This window comes from Malus sylvestris, chromosome 1, assembly GCF_916048215.2.
Source record: "Malus sylvestris chromosome 1, drMalSylv7.2, whole genome shotgun sequence".
Classification (NCBI taxonomy): Eukaryota; Viridiplantae; Streptophyta; class Magnoliopsida; order Rosales; family Rosaceae; genus Malus; species Malus sylvestris.
Window position 1 is genome coordinate 8,177,939 of NC_062260.1, and position 16,384 is coordinate 8,194,322.

The window sequence follows — 16,384 nt, forward strand, 5'->3', positions numbered from 1 at the left end:
ATGTACATGTGGCAGGTCCAAAAGCACTGTAGTGTAAGCCAATCCTAGTGTTGCAAGTAGCAAGTAGTAGCAAGGGTCGTTTATATGAAATCCAGCTCTTCAAGAATCTCAAGGGGCTTAAAATAACTCATCATAATCTTCCACTCAATCTCTCATGATTCCCCAATATGAAGCAGATAACACTAAAATTTATAATACTCCATTTATGATCTTGCACATTGATCTTGCACATTATTAGTATTACTTTAATGAGTAAAAGCAGCTTCCTCAAAAAGCAATTCCACCTTCCCTCCAATATCCCATACACTATATATAACCCACCTTCCCTTCACCAAAGCATCCATCAGCACTCTCTTTATCTATCTACAACTCTCAAACACATACAATGACTCCTTCAAACTTTTCTTCCCTTAGCTGTGAACTGAAGGTTATGCAAGCAAAAAACATCGAATTCAAGACCACAGGAAACCTCTTTGTTCGATACTCTCTTTCAGCAGGAAACAACAGAAGAATTATGCTCAACACTAGAGAAATCTCCGCCAAGTCCAACCACGTTTGGAATGAGTCTGTCTCTTTGGAGTGCTCTGGAACCGAGATGCGCTCCATGGACAACACCCTACAGCAAGAAAGTGTGGTTTTCGAGCTCCGCTGGAGGAGCACTGTGCCGGTTTTTGGCAGGATTGGAGGGTCACAACTCTTGGGCAGGGCAGAGGTTCCGTGGAAGGACATCCTTGAATCACCAAGCATGGAGTTGGACCAGTGGGTCACGGTGCTTCCAACAACTGCGCATGCTCTAGAAGGTGTCAAACCGCCTAAACTGCAAGTAGGAATCAAGATTCAAGTTCAAGCAGATCATGTGGAAATGGAGAAAAAGAGGCAAAGAAACAGGAGGTTGAAAAGATGGGATGAGTGTGGTTGTGAAAGTGGTCATGGTCACGGTTGCATTTGTTCGGATTATGAAATTTTTGCACTAGCAGCTGCGCTAGAGGGTTTTTAGGCACAAAAATAATTGGTGTGTGCGCACTAAGAGGGATTTTGGTTGGTGTAAACATTCTTTGTGGTTTTTTTTTGTTTTCCTACTAGTATCACACTGACCCATTTTATCTAGGACTGAAGTGATTGTCGAAATTTATCTTTGTAACTGTGTATATGAATCAGACGATCCTGAGAAAAAATGAAAGATCCAAAAAGGCATTTGAGAAAATATATAATGTAAGCAAATTGTTCCATCAATTACAAAATATTACTGGAGTCTAGGCAACTGTGGAAATATTGACTCAAACCTAGGTTGTGACCTTGTGCTTCAAAAACTTTGTGCCAAAACACAGAGCTTTTCCTACGGAGTGTTCTCTAAAGAACTTTTTTCCTTAAACGGTTTTAGCTTGGCACAAGTCTTGTTCAACATATCAGTAACAGCAATGACTAAGACCTCAGACCAAGAAAAAAACAACTACTGTAACCAGGTTATGTTATTTGTTGTGCAATATTCTCTATTTATTTGTTTGGCAATCAGAAACAAAAACGGCTGAGCCAATCCCAGTTCATAAGATTCCGATTCTAATTTTCTTTCTAAATTTATTTCTAACGGATAGAAGAAAATGAAAGATATAGAAATATCACTAACCTATAAACAATGTAGCTAGAATTCATCGCTTGAGCTTCGCATGTGCCAAACCAGAAGCGCTGAAGTAGTTTCAGTTTAAAACTGCAGCATGATGGATTCTTAAACTACTTGGTCTTCAGCACTTACATACAAATCATCTGTCACATATGATTTTGAAGACCCCCATTCCACATATTTTTCTGTTCAGCCTACACCTCGACTTGATGCTTTGGAAAATGCAAGTCAATTGTCCCACTCATGGAAGGATGCACATCTCCACAGAACAGCCCAAACAGATGCTTTCCGAGTATAATTTAACCCCCCCCCCCCCCCCCCCAACATGATTAAACCACGAGCAAAATCAGTATATCTGTAAAGTAGATCTAGATGGGAGTATAGAACCATTCCAATAGATAAAAGAGGCATTACGAGACCATTTCCTGATTGAAATCCCACTAAAGCATATGATAAAATGTCACACACTTACTTGGTCATCAATTTTTGAGAGACAATAAAAAGCCTGACTTACAAGAAAAATTACTATGCTACAAGCACTTATCACTGTCTCTTAGCTTCTCCAGGAATCCATATACCTTCCGGTGCCACAAGTCAATAACAGTCTCCAACACCTTTAAGAGAGGCAGAGAGGTTTGTGTTATAGCATGAAAACATTGAGCCTATAATCAAACTCGCAGCAACATCTGCATCGTTCATTTATGTTTGTGGCACTTCCTTAATAATAACATTTTTTGACATTCGGCCTCTCAATCATATGATCCCAAAATAAGCGTATATCATAATCACTGGCATAAGAAGCACTGAAAGATCTATAGATCTTGCGTGTAACCATCAACCTCCACTTGTACATTTCGTCTAACATCGCTGAAACTACACTCGACTTTCCTGCTTTCAAGTAAGCATATGCAAGACTAGTATATATTACACTGTCTCCTGATATACCTTTCTCTTGCATAAGACTGAAAACCTTTTCAGCACTATCAACCCTTTCTTGTTTACATAACCTTCTCATCTGGAACTCTTATAACTGCTTCATTCTCTTGGTTACAGTAACCATCTATAATCCATGTATAGGGGCAATAACTAGCATAAATTCCCACATCAAGCATGGCAAATAAAATATCTTTAGCACTGTCCATCTCCAGAACCTTGCAAAATCCATTAACAAGTGCTTTATATGTAAACTCATCCAGCTGCAGTCCAGCTGCCAACATCCTATCCTTCACATTGACACCAGACCTCATATCTTGTATCTTACAATAAGCATTAATCAATGTGTTACATGTGACATTGTCAGGTTCAACATTCCTTTCACTCATCTCATTCAAAAGTTTATTTGCATCCCTCATCCTGCTTTCTTCGTACAACTTGCGAAGAATTGAATTATAATTAACAACTCCAGGATAGAGTCCCTTGGCCTTCATTACCTCACACAATCTTAAAGATTCTTCCAGGTCATTCAGTCTACAATACCCATCAATTAATGTGAGGTAAGTTATATGGTTCGGAGTAGCACCTTTGATTTCACGGAAAAGTCTTACAGCCTACCTCATCCTACCTTCTCTACAAAACGCATACATAAGTGAATTGTACGTCACCATATCAGGGGTAACTCCTGCTCTTTCCATTCTATCTCTAACAGACAAAGCTTCATAGTGCATACCCCTTTTAGAATACAGTGATATCAACGTATTGTATGTGAAAAGATCAGGAAAGACACACTTGAATTCCATCTCACTCAGCAAACTCTCTGCCTTCTCTACACCCCCCAGACTTGCAACAAGCATGAATCAACACATTGTACAAATGAACATCCCGGCCTTGATCATATTCTGGTAAACTTTCCACACCATGTTCGTCAACCTATCTTTAACCAAAGAACTCAACAAGACAGTACAAGCGTGCAAGGGGGGCTTAAACCCATGAACCCTCATGTGCCCCAAAACCTGAATCGCATCTTGGGTCATCTTAGAATTAGCATAAAAGATCACAAGCCAGCTCAAAACATGTGAATTCACATCAGGGTCGTCATGGGTCTGAACCAAAGCATTCAAAACCGAGGGAGAGGACAAGAAATTCTTAAGGGAAATTTTCTCAAGCAGTTGGTGTGCAGGATTGAAGGGGGTGTGCTTGGTGAGGATGTGAATCATAGTCCAAGAGCAATGCAAGGAGTGGTTGAAAGTGGGAAGTGATTCAACCCATTTGAAGAAAGCCCACGAAGGAGAAAGGCCATATCCATGGAGTGAGAGTTGCAGGAGTACCTGGCGAATGGTTGCGGAGCTGAGAAGAGAGCCATTGTTGGGCTTCAAGAGGTAGCTTCAATGACCCTTTACTACAACTGCACACACACATGAATTGGGTCTCACCGGTCAATGAAACTAAAACAGCCATCAAACTCTGACAGGTTTTAGTCGGGTTTCAATCGCTTCCTCTTTTTTTTATCGAAACCGAAAATCAAATTAAAATTACTATTTACTTTCGTTCGGTTTTTTCTAATTTTTTTATTAGTTTTGGTGTTTTTTTTTTTCTCGGTTCGGGTTTTTTAATTTCTTATATTTGTCATAGATTAGAGGTTAAATTAGTCATTATTTGAATTTAAATTCATACCGTCATGTAATGGTTTAAATTTTTTTTATTACTGTAATAAATGACCATTTGCTTTGAGTTTTTTTTTTTTACCTAAAATCTTTTGAGGTATGAAATTGTAATAAAATAATAATAAATTTATGACATTAAAATGTTTAAAGATGTTAGATGAGATTGCAAGTGAATGAAACTTGAGAGATTAAGACGTAATTTACCTTTTTCTATTTAATGTCAATAACATTTTTTGTTTATTTATTTATTATCTGCTATTTTCTATTCATCCAAAAGCCAAACGGGGAAGAGGGACAGAGGAAGAGAGTGAGGCCGAAAACAATGGAGAGAACAGCACCGAGAAAGCCTCGCAGAGACACTGCCGATATGCTGACGTGGAAAGAGGTCCCACACTCCGACTCTCCGGCCACCGCCTCCTCCGCCCACCGCTCTCATCAGGTTGCTTTACCTTCCACTTTGAACACCTACTTAGTAGTCAAATGTCAATTTCTTCTTGTTTTCTTTCTTGGTGGTGATGTATTGAGAAATAATTAAGCTCAAGCGGTGCATTTCAGCCGTCCGATGGAATCAGCAAGGTGCTCCATGGCGGTCAGATCACTGATGAAGAAGCTCAGAGCCTCAACAAACAGTAAGATCTCTTCTCTCAGCTCAGATCTAGCTACTAATTTAGTAATGCATGCTTCGTTACTGTAATTTTCTGCTAATGGCCCATTAACCTGCTCAAACTGCTGAATCAAGGCTACAAGCATTTCTGTTTTCTGATCAGAAAAATATCAACTTTGATTGTTTTATATGCATGTGATCTTAATTTATCTCTTGTGATAAGACGATATTCTAAATTGCTCTAATCTACGAGACGGTGGCACTGGTTTGGCCGACTAGCCTAACCCACGTATGCTTGATTGATGTGATCTTTATTTAGTGTATGGTCTACAAATGCATGCAATGAAACCCAATAATTTTGTTTCTCTTTTTCAAAATTTACCCATCTTAGATCCCGCAAGAAATCACTGCTTTTGCTTTTGAGTATATGGTTAATCACCAATATTGTAGTGTAAATCTAAAACCCAGACGAAATGCGGTACAGGAAGCCTTGTTCAGGCCATAAATTGAAGGAGATTACTGGAAATGGTATATTTGCAGCTGGGTCAGGCAAGGATGCTGCACCAGAATCTAATGATGCTAGTAACAAAACGGGGCTTCGTATTTATCAGCAAGCACTCAATGGAGTCAGTCAAATCTCATTCAGTGTTGATGAACATGTCACGCCCAAGAAGCCTGTCACTGTTCCTGAGGTTGCCAAGCAGCGTGAATTGAGTGGGACATTGCAGTCCGACTCAGATTCAAAATCCAAGAAGAGCGTATCAAATGCCAAGTCCAAGGAACTCACTGGAAATGACATCTTTGGCCCTCCTCCTGAAGTCTTGCCTCGATCATTGGCTGCTGCTCACACCCTGCAAACTAGAGAAACCAGAGACATGGGGGAACCTGCACCCCGAAATCTGCGCACCTCTGTCAAAGTTTCCAATGTGAGTTCACTGATTCTTTTTCGTTTTTGTGAATGAATGTTTTCATTCATATTTTCATTCCGCAGCTTTAGTTATGATAATTAATTAATTAGGAAATGCAACACTAGATAAATTGGACTTCCGTAATTTTGGTTTTGAGCTGTGCAATTGAGGGTTCTCCTGTTTAGGGTCTTTTGTCAAATAGTCGTCTGGCATGTTAGCGATGAGATTGGACCATACATTCCAAAAAGGATTAATTGGACCGAGGGTTCAAAATTGATAGCCTAGAAACTAGAAAGATAGTCTGCTGGTGAACACTTTCCTGTAATCCAAGTATATATTTATTACTCTGCCGAATAATGCTGGACTATCTTGCGAAGTAACATTTCTTGAATTCTAGTGTTGAAATTTACTTTTTGTGACACAGCCTGCTGGAGGTCAGAGTAATATTATGTTCAGTGAGGAACCTGTTTCTAAGACTCCAAGGAAAATACATAACCAGAAGTTTGCGGAGCTGACGGGGAATGATATATTTAAGGGAGATGTTCCTCCAGGATCTGCTGAAAAGCCCCTGAGCACGGCTAAGCTGAGAGAGATGAATGGCAGCAACATCTTTGCTGATGGAAAGGCATCATCCAGAGACTATCTGGGTGGTGTTCGTAAGCCCCCCGGTGGAGAAAGCAGCATCGCCTTGGTGTAACTCATAATCCCTGACTTGTTACTTTCCTTTATCTTCAAATAAAGTCGGTCCCATAGTATGATTTTCCATAGTGAACTTTGTACTGACATGTTAAACCCTGATGAGATGAGCATCTTTGATCTCTAGGATTTTGGAGCTGTGGATGTGAGACTGAGTTGTAACTATACATTTACATTATGGGTAGGGCGTGAAATGTCGTCGGAAAAATTGCTGGAGGGTTTGGCTAATTGGGTTATTTCAAGCATGTTTATCTCAGTCGTTTCAAGTTTGCGTTTACTTGTTTCAGGACCTATTTCGTTTACAAAATAGATGATAATTTAAGAATTTTCATACTCTTCTTCTATTTGCTTGGTCCAGTCATCGACGTCAAGAAAATCTGGTTGAGACCCTGTTCTTCGGATCGAAAAAGGTGGATAACTCCGTAATTTAAGTTGATTTTAAGGGAAATGATTTTCCTACTTTTTTCTCCCCATGCACTGCTCCTTCCTTTTTTGGTCCTAGTGATTGGATTGAATAAATGAAGAAATCCGTGATAGAAAGTTTAGAGTGCAGAAGGAGAAAATAAGGATGCGGAAAGTAATTTTCCATTTTAATTATTTGAAGAAAGTTTACAATTTAACTCTAGCTTGTTAGACTCTGCTAAAAGAAAATGGACCTCAACCGGCTAGTTTGTGAAAATGGACCTCAACCGGCTTGTCAAGCACAAAAATATCAAGTCAATGAAGCACTCCTCAGTCCTCATTGGCGTGGTGTGTATACACCCGGTGGCGTGGGGACGTGAAATGAAAGTTTCTCTCCTAAAAGGATTTGCCATCGAGTTCTCAAGAGCAATTGTTCAAGGTCTTCATAGATTGGCTGTAAACTACGAAATTTTAGGCCATCACCAGTGGAGATGGCTATTATAGGGTTATAGGCTAAGTTTTAGCCCAAAATGCCACAAAACTCAATTCTAATAAAGGACTGGGCTAAAAAAAGTTGGGACCCACCAGGCCAAATGATAGCCAAAAGGCTATCGGGCTAAGTATGTTGAGCCCGCCTAACAGCCCGATTGTGGAGCCTAGCACCAATGCCTTCTGGGGTTCCTTGGCATCTGATTGGACACATGAACCTCAAAACACATGAGGAAAATCATGGTCTGCTAAGAAGTTTTTCTCTCTAGAGTGAGGGGTTTCCTCCTAAGACTTACTCCAACCCTGGGCTATAACCTATAATTCCCTTCCCCCCACCCCTAAAAACCCAACCCAACCCATGTCCTAAAACTAACCTAAAACCTAAAACTCATCTAGTGGGGGGCCAAGGCCAAATACCGGCCCAAGTTTAGGCCACAAACTGGAGTTAACCCCAGCCGATGAGCCTGAAACCGAGGCTGTGAAGCCCAAACGCCAGCTTGACTCGCTCCACGCGCAGACGCGCTAGAGACTCAGCTGAGGCAGACCCCACCCACGTGGGCGTGTCCCCCGGCTGTCATCAGCTGTCTGTAGCCGTTAGGCTACCTTTTTCAATCCAATAGCTGTGTTAATTAGACCATTGGTTAATCCAACGGTCCACGTTCAGGTGTTTTTTTTTTTAGTTTTATATTTATATATTTATTGAAACCAACGGCTTAAATCGAATGCATTCAAATATAATGGTAAAAAAAAAGAATCCAACGACTAAAATAATTTTAAAAAAAAATTATTTAACTCAAAATTCACCAAAAAAACTCTATAAATACCTATGTATTTGTTCAAACATCCACACAAAACTCACTTTTCTCCTACAATTCTTCCGATTTTTCTTTCTACCATTTCTTCTCATTTCCAAATTTTTCAAGATGGCAAAAGAGCATGTTAGAGGTCGTAATTGGACTTTTGATGAAGATATTGCTTTATGTTTGGCATGGATTTCTATTAGCGAAGATGGTGCCGTCAGCACGAATCAAAATAGAAAGGTTTTGTGGGGTAAAATCTTTGATAAGTTCCATGAAAACTCCAACGCCAGTCGAAGGGAAGCTGATGGTGTTTATGATCAATGGAAGATTATCAACAAAGCATGCACTTTGTAGAAGGAAAGCTTGGAAAGAACCACGGTTGACATGCCTAGTGGAAGGAGGTTCTCAGAAATTGTGAGTTTCTTTGTTGATTTTTATTTGTCATGTACATAATAATATTTTTTCAACTAACAAAGGCAATTTACAAGACAAGAACTACACCAAAAAATCAAGCTTTTAAGTTGCATCATGCTTGGAATGTCCTCAAGGATTGTCTGAGGTGGGGAACCAATGCGAACCAACAATAGGGAAGATTATTTCATAGTGAAGCCTCGCCCCCAAATGATTTCAATGAAGGTGTCGAACAAATGACCCAAACTTCTTCTTTTGCAAGGCCCCCGGGAAGAGATAAGAAAAAGAAAGCGAAGAGAAAAGGGAAGTCCCAATATCCGATGAGTGGACACATTGCTATCGGAATTGTAAAATTGAGCGAAACCATTGCGCTCACCAAGAAGAAGTGGGCCGAATGCGTTTGCAAATGAAGGAAGAAGGGGATAGGGAGCAAGAGAGGTTCAAAATAAATTTGATGATGGAGGACCTCAACAAATACACTCCAGAGAGGAAGTACTTACGTGGTAAGCAAAGGGAAATTTTGCTAAAGGATGCCAGAATGAGTATATTTCAAGATGATAATTCATCTCAAGGCTATATCCCAAGTCCACCATTAAGTCCATCACCAAATCAAGATGGTGGATATCATTATTAAGTTTATGTAGTTTATGAATTTTCGATTATATTAAGTTTATGTGGTTTATTAATTGTCGTTTGTATTGAGTTTATGTACTTTATTAATTGTCGTGCGTATTAATTATTGTTTCTATTAATCTAGATGCCTTCAATAATTATTGTACTCATTATTCCACACTTTAATTATTGTTTCTATTAATTAAAGTTGAAAGTTTGGTAAGTTTTATGTGTCGATTTAGTGATTTTTCAATATTTATCGGAATTTAAATATTTTTATATTAAAATGTTCATAAAATTAAATTACGATAGTATACATATTTTTTTTTTTCAAAAAAAAAAAGTTAATGTAAGAGATAAAAAAAATAGCCTAAATTCATTCCTTAATAATCCAGGGCTAAAATTTTAGGCCCGAAGGGTTAGAGTAAAAAAGCTGTTTTTAGGCTAAAACCTAAATTTCTTGGGCTAAATATGTTTAGGTTTTAGGCCAGGGTTGGAGATGGTCTAAGTGAGCTTGGCTTACTCCTCCATGGATCTCACACTCTGGATTGACTTCCACTAATCAACACCGCAAATGCGAATCTTCGAGATTCCTGTTTAGGAGGAAGATGTGTAGAGCGTCGGATTTTATCGATGCTCAGGTGTTCTCACCACCTTCTTGCCTCTGCTAGGCCTTGTTGCCTTTGTTGCTTGTGGGTTCTTTCGTAGTCCCGACGCACTCACACTTGGGTTCCTAAAGCAATCCACAAATCCACTACACTTAATTGTATATTGTATTATGTGTTCTTGCAGATACCCTTATATATGAACTAGACATTCATAACTAAAATCGAGCCTGTAGTTTTGATTTTAGTGCCATTGAAACCTGAAGTTTTCATTCGAAACATACCACATGAAACCCATAGCTTTCATACTAAAATTAAACCAATAGATATCTATAGAACCCGAATGTTCTACAATGTATGTCTATGGTTTTCCATATGACTAACCACGTTTTTTTTGGTACCCTCTGTTTTAGGAACATGTCGAACTTGAACCCCCCCTATTTTTCTAAGTTTATGGTTTAAATTTTTGGACAATTTTTCTAAGTCCTTGGAATTATTTGTTTGGTTTTTGGTTTGTTTTGAATTATGGATAATTATTTTTATGGATATTATTTCTCGATTGATTAATTGAATGACTGGAATTATATTTATGCATGTGACCGATTCAATTAATTTATTTCTATGTATGACTAGTAGGGAAGTTAGTTGTCTGGCTGGTAGTGCTACCACGCAAATTTGATTATCCGATTAAGTCAATTCGACTGGATAATGCTGGAAAGTTTACGTCATAGACTTTTTACGATTATTGCATGTCTGTTGGGATTGAAGTTGAACATCATGTACCCCATGTTCACACCTAAAATGGCCTGGCAGAAGCTTTCATAAAGCGCCTTCAAACGATAGCTCAAACTTTGATTATATGAACCGAATTCCCGATATCTGCCTGGGGCCATGCAATATTGCACGCAACTATGTTGGTCCACCTAAGGCCCATCGCTACCCAACCTCATTCATCGTTACAGTTGGTTATTGAATATGAGCCTAACATCTCGCATTTACATGTGTTTAGATGCACAGTCTATGTGCCAATAGTGCCGCCACTACGTACCAAAATGGATCCTCAGAGAAGAATGGGAATCAATGTTGGTTATGACTCGTCACCAATTATTTGCTACTTAGAGCCCTTGACAGGAGATATCTTTACCACACGTTTTGCAGATTATCACTTTGATGAGACAGTTTTCCCGTCATTAGGGGGAGATAAGAACATTAACGTTCCTGTAGAACGCTACGAGTTGTCGTGGATTACTCCCACTTTGTCTCTTTTAGATCCCCACACTACCTAGTCTGAAACTGAAGTGCGTCGTATTCTAGATCTTCAGAGCATTGCTCAAAGAATGCCAGCTGCTTTTACTGATCTTGCAAAGGTGACGAGATCACATATACCTCCTACAAACTTAACTACAAGGATGGACGTACTTAACGTACATCGCAACACCGCCTTGGAAGGCCGAATCGTCCCCGAAGGTGGGGCAGGCGCACCTCCCACACAGCTCGGTACACTCGCGGCTTACCAATCATCTGCTCCTACCTTGAAGGGTGGCAGACCCCTTGGTTCAAAGGATTCACAACTCTGGAAGAGGAAAACGGTACAAACTAGTGACCCTAATCTAAATCTGATTACCGCTTACTCATCTGTTCCAACGCATGAGATTATTCTAGATTACGGTGATGTCTTAGATGAGACAAACCGGCCTCCCGAGAATCGCGAGATTTCGGTCCATTACGCATTATTGATGAGGAATGGAATTAGAAGGAGATGATTCTCGATGATGCATTCGCGTATATAATTGCTACCGACATCATGCTTAGCGATGACATTGAACCACATTCCATTGATGAATGTCGACGTAGAACCGATTGGTTAAACTAGAAACAAGCAATCCAGGTCGAACACGATTTGCTTGCGAAACGCAAGGTGTTTAGGCCCGTAGCTCCTACTCCACCACATATGAAGCCCGTGGGCTACAAATGGGTTTTCGTGAGGAAACGTAATGAGAAAAATAAAATAATGAGATATAAATCACGCTTGGTAGTGCAAGGCTTCTCTCAATGCCCTGGGATTGACTATGAGGAGACGTATTCCCCCGTAATGGACATCATAACATTCCACTACCTTAACAGTTTGGTAGTTTCCGAAAAACTAAATATGCAACTTATGGACGTGGTAACAGCGTATTTCTATAGGGATATAGATACGGAAATCTACATTGACTGGTTCAAATAGTTCTAGACCATGGAACACCCTCTTGATTAGATTGAGGAGATCACTCTACCGATTGAAACAATTCGGGCGGATGTGGTATAACCGTCTGAGTGAATATTTGACAAGTCAGGGTTATGTGAACAACAAACTATGCTCATGCGTGTTCATCAAAAAGTCACATTCCGAATTGCAATCGTTGCAGTTTATGTCGACGACATGAACCACATCAGAACTCTTGTAGAGGTTGAAGAAATTGCCGTTCACTTGAAATCAAAATTTGAGATGAAAGATCTTGGAAAATTTGATTTTGTCTCGGCCTGGAGATCGAGAATTGTTCTGATGGAATCCTAGTACATCAATCGAACTACTCCCAAAAGGTGTTGCGACCTTTTAATGAGGATAAAGCGAAGCCTTTGAGTACTCCTATGGTCATTCAAAATCTAGATGCTAAACAAGATCCCTTCTTTCCTGAAGAGGATGAGGAAGAGATTTTGGAGCCTGAAGTTCCATACTTGAGTGCAATTAGTGCTTTATTGTACATGGCTCAATACACTAAACCCAACATCTCCTTTGTTGTTAATCTTTTTGCTAGATATAGCAACGTGCCTACACGTAGACATTGGAATGGTGTTAAAGACATTTTTTGCTACCTCAAAGATACGACGGATTTGGGCTTGTTCTACACCCATTAATCCTCGAGATGAGATGCCGCCCCCTCGGTCCTCAGGTTGATTCCTGCCTCGTTGGTTATACAGATGCTAGTTATCTGTCTGACCCGCATAGGGCACGTTCTCAAATGAGCTATGCCTTGGAAGTCTACCAAGCAAACACTAGTTGCAACTTCTTCGAACCATGTTGACATTCTCACCTTGCATGAAGCCTCACGTGAGTGTTTTTGGTTGAGAGTAGTTATGGAACATATTTGAAGCATAGTGGTCTTACTTTCGTCGTTAACCTTCCTACAACGATCTTTGAAGACAATGCAACATATATCAAGCAATTAAAAAGGGGATACATCAAGGGAGACAACACCAAGCATATAACGCAGAAGTTCTTTTACTTTCACTAGCAACAACAGCATCAAAACATTGAAGTCAAGCAAATCCGTTCTCAGGACAACCTGGCCGATCTCTTCACCAAGTCATTGCCCAAGTCTAATTTTCAGAAGCTCGTCCAAGAAATAGGTATGCTTAAATTATCTAAGTTAAATTGCTTGTAGTTCTCTTATTTGGAAGCTATGTCTAACTCAGAGGGAGTAGCCAGAAGCATACTCATGTGATCTTAATGAACTTTTTTTCCCACGATTAGGAGCATTTTTCCCACTAGGTTTTTGCTACCTAATAAGGTTTTGACGAGGCACCCATTCTGGGATGATCATACTTCGTTGAGTTCACTACTTTCGTCCTGTTTGATGTTTGTTTTAGACATTATGCATATTTCTCACCTTCTCCTTAGTTTATGGGTTTTTACCTACCTTAGGTTCTAGCAAGGTTTTGTGAGTTTTACCATCAATGCATAGTTTCTTTAAATTTGAGACTCATATTCGTCCGTTGTGTCGATGACTTCATCAACCGTTCTACCTCAACTGCTAAAGACATGATGCGAAGTTTTGTTTGAGTATTTACACACTCAAGGAGAAGTGTTGCATTCTTATTAGATTAGGAATGTGATCGTGTAAATCCTAGTGTATTTAGGATATCTTAGAATATTCCCTTTAGTAGATATTATCATATTAGAGTTGTAATCCTATTAGAGTAAGGCTTTAACCTATCCTACTACTATAAATAAAGGCACAATGGAGTGATACAACACACACCTTATAATTACATCTCTCTTTCTTGTCACCGGCCCTCTCCCTCTAGTTCTAAATACATTTAAGTTAATTAGGCCTACAACAGTTTTGGGTTTTTTTTTTTCCGTTTGTTTTTTGGGTCTTTTATGTTGTATGTAATTGGGCCTCATCTTGTGTAATTTTGTTGTGTTGTTACTTGTTAATGAAGCTTCTTTGACCCAAAAAAAAAAGGCCTGATTTGGCCATATTTCACTTAATTAGAAAACATGATTTGGAAAAGTTCAAATACAGACCGCATATTATAGGTATTTTAATTGAAAAACATGATTCTACTTGATCATTATTATCTTGACTCATTTTAATCCATTTTCACATTCTATCCACCTTAAAAAATCATGTCTCAATAACCTTTTTTTCATATGATATAAGAAGTACTTAATAAATGCAAAGAGTAAACTTAAAACTAATAAATTATTAAGGGGCTATATTTAGCCCTTTTGGTTTGAGATGATATATAATATGGCCTAGTATTGTTCATTAAAAAATAATTGTTTACAGGGCTATAATTCTAGACGGAGCTATACATGGCCCTTTCAGTTGGAGATGACAATCATTTACTAAACTAGTGAGGTTATTTTTGTTAAATTAGAGGGAATCGAACCCTAAACTCACACTAATTATAACCCATTGCAGTCATCCCTCCCTATCGATCTAAAGAAAGAAAGAAAGAAAGCTTTACAATGACCACTATTCTAAAAATTCCTGTCTAGGTGTTAGGTGGCTAGCCACTATTCTGATTAGTCCCTAGGCGTTTGAAAATTAAGAAATTAAGTCTAGACCCGCTTAGGCATCTGCCTAGCTCATATAAACCTGCCTAGACATCTGCTTAGGTCGCGATTCTGACTTAGACAGAAGATCTATAACTTTCATTTTGCATTATAATTTCTCAATAAAATGTAAGAGACTTGTTGAATACTTGCAAGAACACTCATTATATGCTTGTTCCCTCTGTTTCAATATATTTTAACACTTTATAATTTATTTCATTTTATTTTGCAATTTATGTATCCCAATTTGATTATGCATGTGTTTTTAAGTATAAACAGACACTTATTTATACAATATATAATAAATGTACTTCTCGTGGATGTTAAATTTAATACCAAATTAGGTTGCCCATTGTGTGGCTTTAGCCGAACTCCCCCCTCCCCTTAGTGTAAAATATATCGTTGTACTAAAAAAATATAAAAAATAAATGTACTTAAATCTGCCTAGGCTCTTGCCTAAGCTCTACCTTGCCGCCTAGGCGCTAGGCCCCAACCTACTGCCCGACTAGCAATTGACGTCTTTTGAAACCTTGACAATGACACGGAAGAAATGGAAAAACAAAAGAGAAAATGAAACATTAAAAATATTGAACAAACAAAAAATTAAATAGGGTAAGTGACAAAAAACTACCTCAACTATTGGTGTCACGACACTTTCATACCTCATCTTTTAAAATTGACAATGTCATACCTCATCTTACGAATTTGTGCCAATGTCAGACCTCCGTTAGTTTTTCTATTAATTTCTCTGTTAAATGCTGATGTGGCCAGAGACGAGACCTACTCACTAATCCAACTGGATTAAAAAATAATAAATATTTTTTAATAATTAAATATTCAAAAATTAAAAAAATTAAAAACTAAACAAATAAAAAATGTCTAGGGATGCGGGCCTTCCTTTCTCCCACCCTCACCAACCTTTCTCTCTCTCTTCTCTTTATCTTCTCCCATCTTCCCCCAACCCAAATCCAGATCTCACCCTGACTGATCCTCATCCCTGTCTTCAACAAGATAGTTGATGTCAAAACCCTCAGCTGCTACTGCGTTGTTTCCCGCCACTTCCTTGTCCTCCTTAAACATAACCAAATTTCCTTCACCTGAACATGAAACAACACCATGTAACCTTCAAGACTTTAAAAATTACAAAATTCATCAAAATTTCATAGCACATTACATGCAAAACCAGATCTGCCCCCCCCCCCCCCAAACCATTAAATTCAATAACAAATCCACATAAAATAAAAATAAAAAATAAAAATTCAATAACAAATCCACACCAAAAACACAACCCAGAAGCAAAAAGTTCTAAAATTTCACAGAAATTCGAAATTCAAAATTTTTTTGGATACCTTGAAGGAGTGGCAGGGCTTGCAGCCCATGAGTTGCAGAGAGGTCATCAACGACAAACCTTCCATGTGCGCCTGGAGGAGGCCGATCTCCCTAATTTTTTCACCTTCCCTCCCTCCAAAACGGCGCGGTGCAGCCTTAGCCATTCCTTGAGGTTCGTCAAATTGCAGACCTCTGGGTCCCCATCGAGAGAGTTTTCGACCGGTAAAACTACTCGATCGGTGATCTAGAGCTTGACGGCCTGGAAGGCGACTTCGAGTTTGTCATGGGGGATGGCCTCGCATCTCGAGATGGCCGGCGACAGCTTCAGATTTGTCAGATGGAGGGGGTGAGATGACAAGGAGATCGATAAATATGGATGGCAATTCTAACCGTTAAACCCGATAACCGTGGATAACCATCCGAATAGATTGGATTTGGGTATCAAAATTCTGGTATATTTTGGGTATGGGGAAAAACCGTAAATA

The 16,384-nt window shown here is 39.0% G+C and overlaps 2 protein-coding genes and 1 pseudogene across 2 annotated transcripts; 2 read left to right on the forward strand and 1 right to left on the reverse strand.

Annotated features, from left to right (window-relative positions):
- The first annotated feature begins 352 nt into the window (after positions 1 to 352).
- On the forward strand, positions 353 to 1,261 carry LOC126584889 (uncharacterized). Its single transcript, XM_050249288.1, has one exon. It carries the CDS (start codon positions 386 to 388, stop codon positions 995 to 997), a length of 612 nt encoding a protein of 203 aa, XP_050105245.1. The 5' UTR covers positions 353 to 385; the 3' UTR covers positions 998 to 1,261.
- A 754-nt stretch (positions 1,262 to 2,015) lies between these two features.
- Positions 2,016 to 4,201, reverse strand: LOC126583538 (pentatricopeptide repeat-containing protein At5g38730-like; annotated as a pseudogene).
- Positions 4,202 to 4,473: 272 nt separating this feature from the next.
- On the forward strand, positions 4,474 to 6,751 carry LOC126584063 (uncharacterized). Its single transcript, XM_050248579.1, has 4 exons — positions 4,474 to 4,657; positions 4,774 to 4,847; positions 5,307 to 5,748; positions 6,155 to 6,751. Exons 1-4 carry the CDS (start codon positions 4,541 to 4,543, stop codon positions 6,425 to 6,427), a joined length of 906 nt encoding a protein of 301 aa, XP_050104536.1. The 5' UTR covers positions 4,474 to 4,540; the 3' UTR covers positions 6,428 to 6,751.
- Positions 6,752 to 16,384: the final 9,633 nt, after the last annotated feature.

Excerpts from the sequence above, each read along its gene's own strand:
- LOC126584889 (XM_050249288.1), top strand. The coding sequence starts at position 386 with ATGACTCCTTCAAACTTTTCTTCCCTTAGCTGTGAACTGAAGGTTATG.
- LOC126584063 (XM_050248579.1), top strand. The coding sequence starts at position 4,541 with ATGGAGAGAACAGCACCGAGAAAGCCTCGCAGAGACACTGCCGATATG. Across the intron at positions 4,658-4,773 it reads CCGCCCACCGCTCTCATCAG|CCGTCCGATGGAATCAGCAA; the intron begins GTTGCTTTACCT and ends GGTGCATTTCAG. Across the intron at positions 4,848-5,306 it reads GCTCAGAGCCTCAACAAACA|GAAGCCTTGTTCAGGCCATA; the intron begins GTAAGATCTCTT and ends AATGCGGTACAG.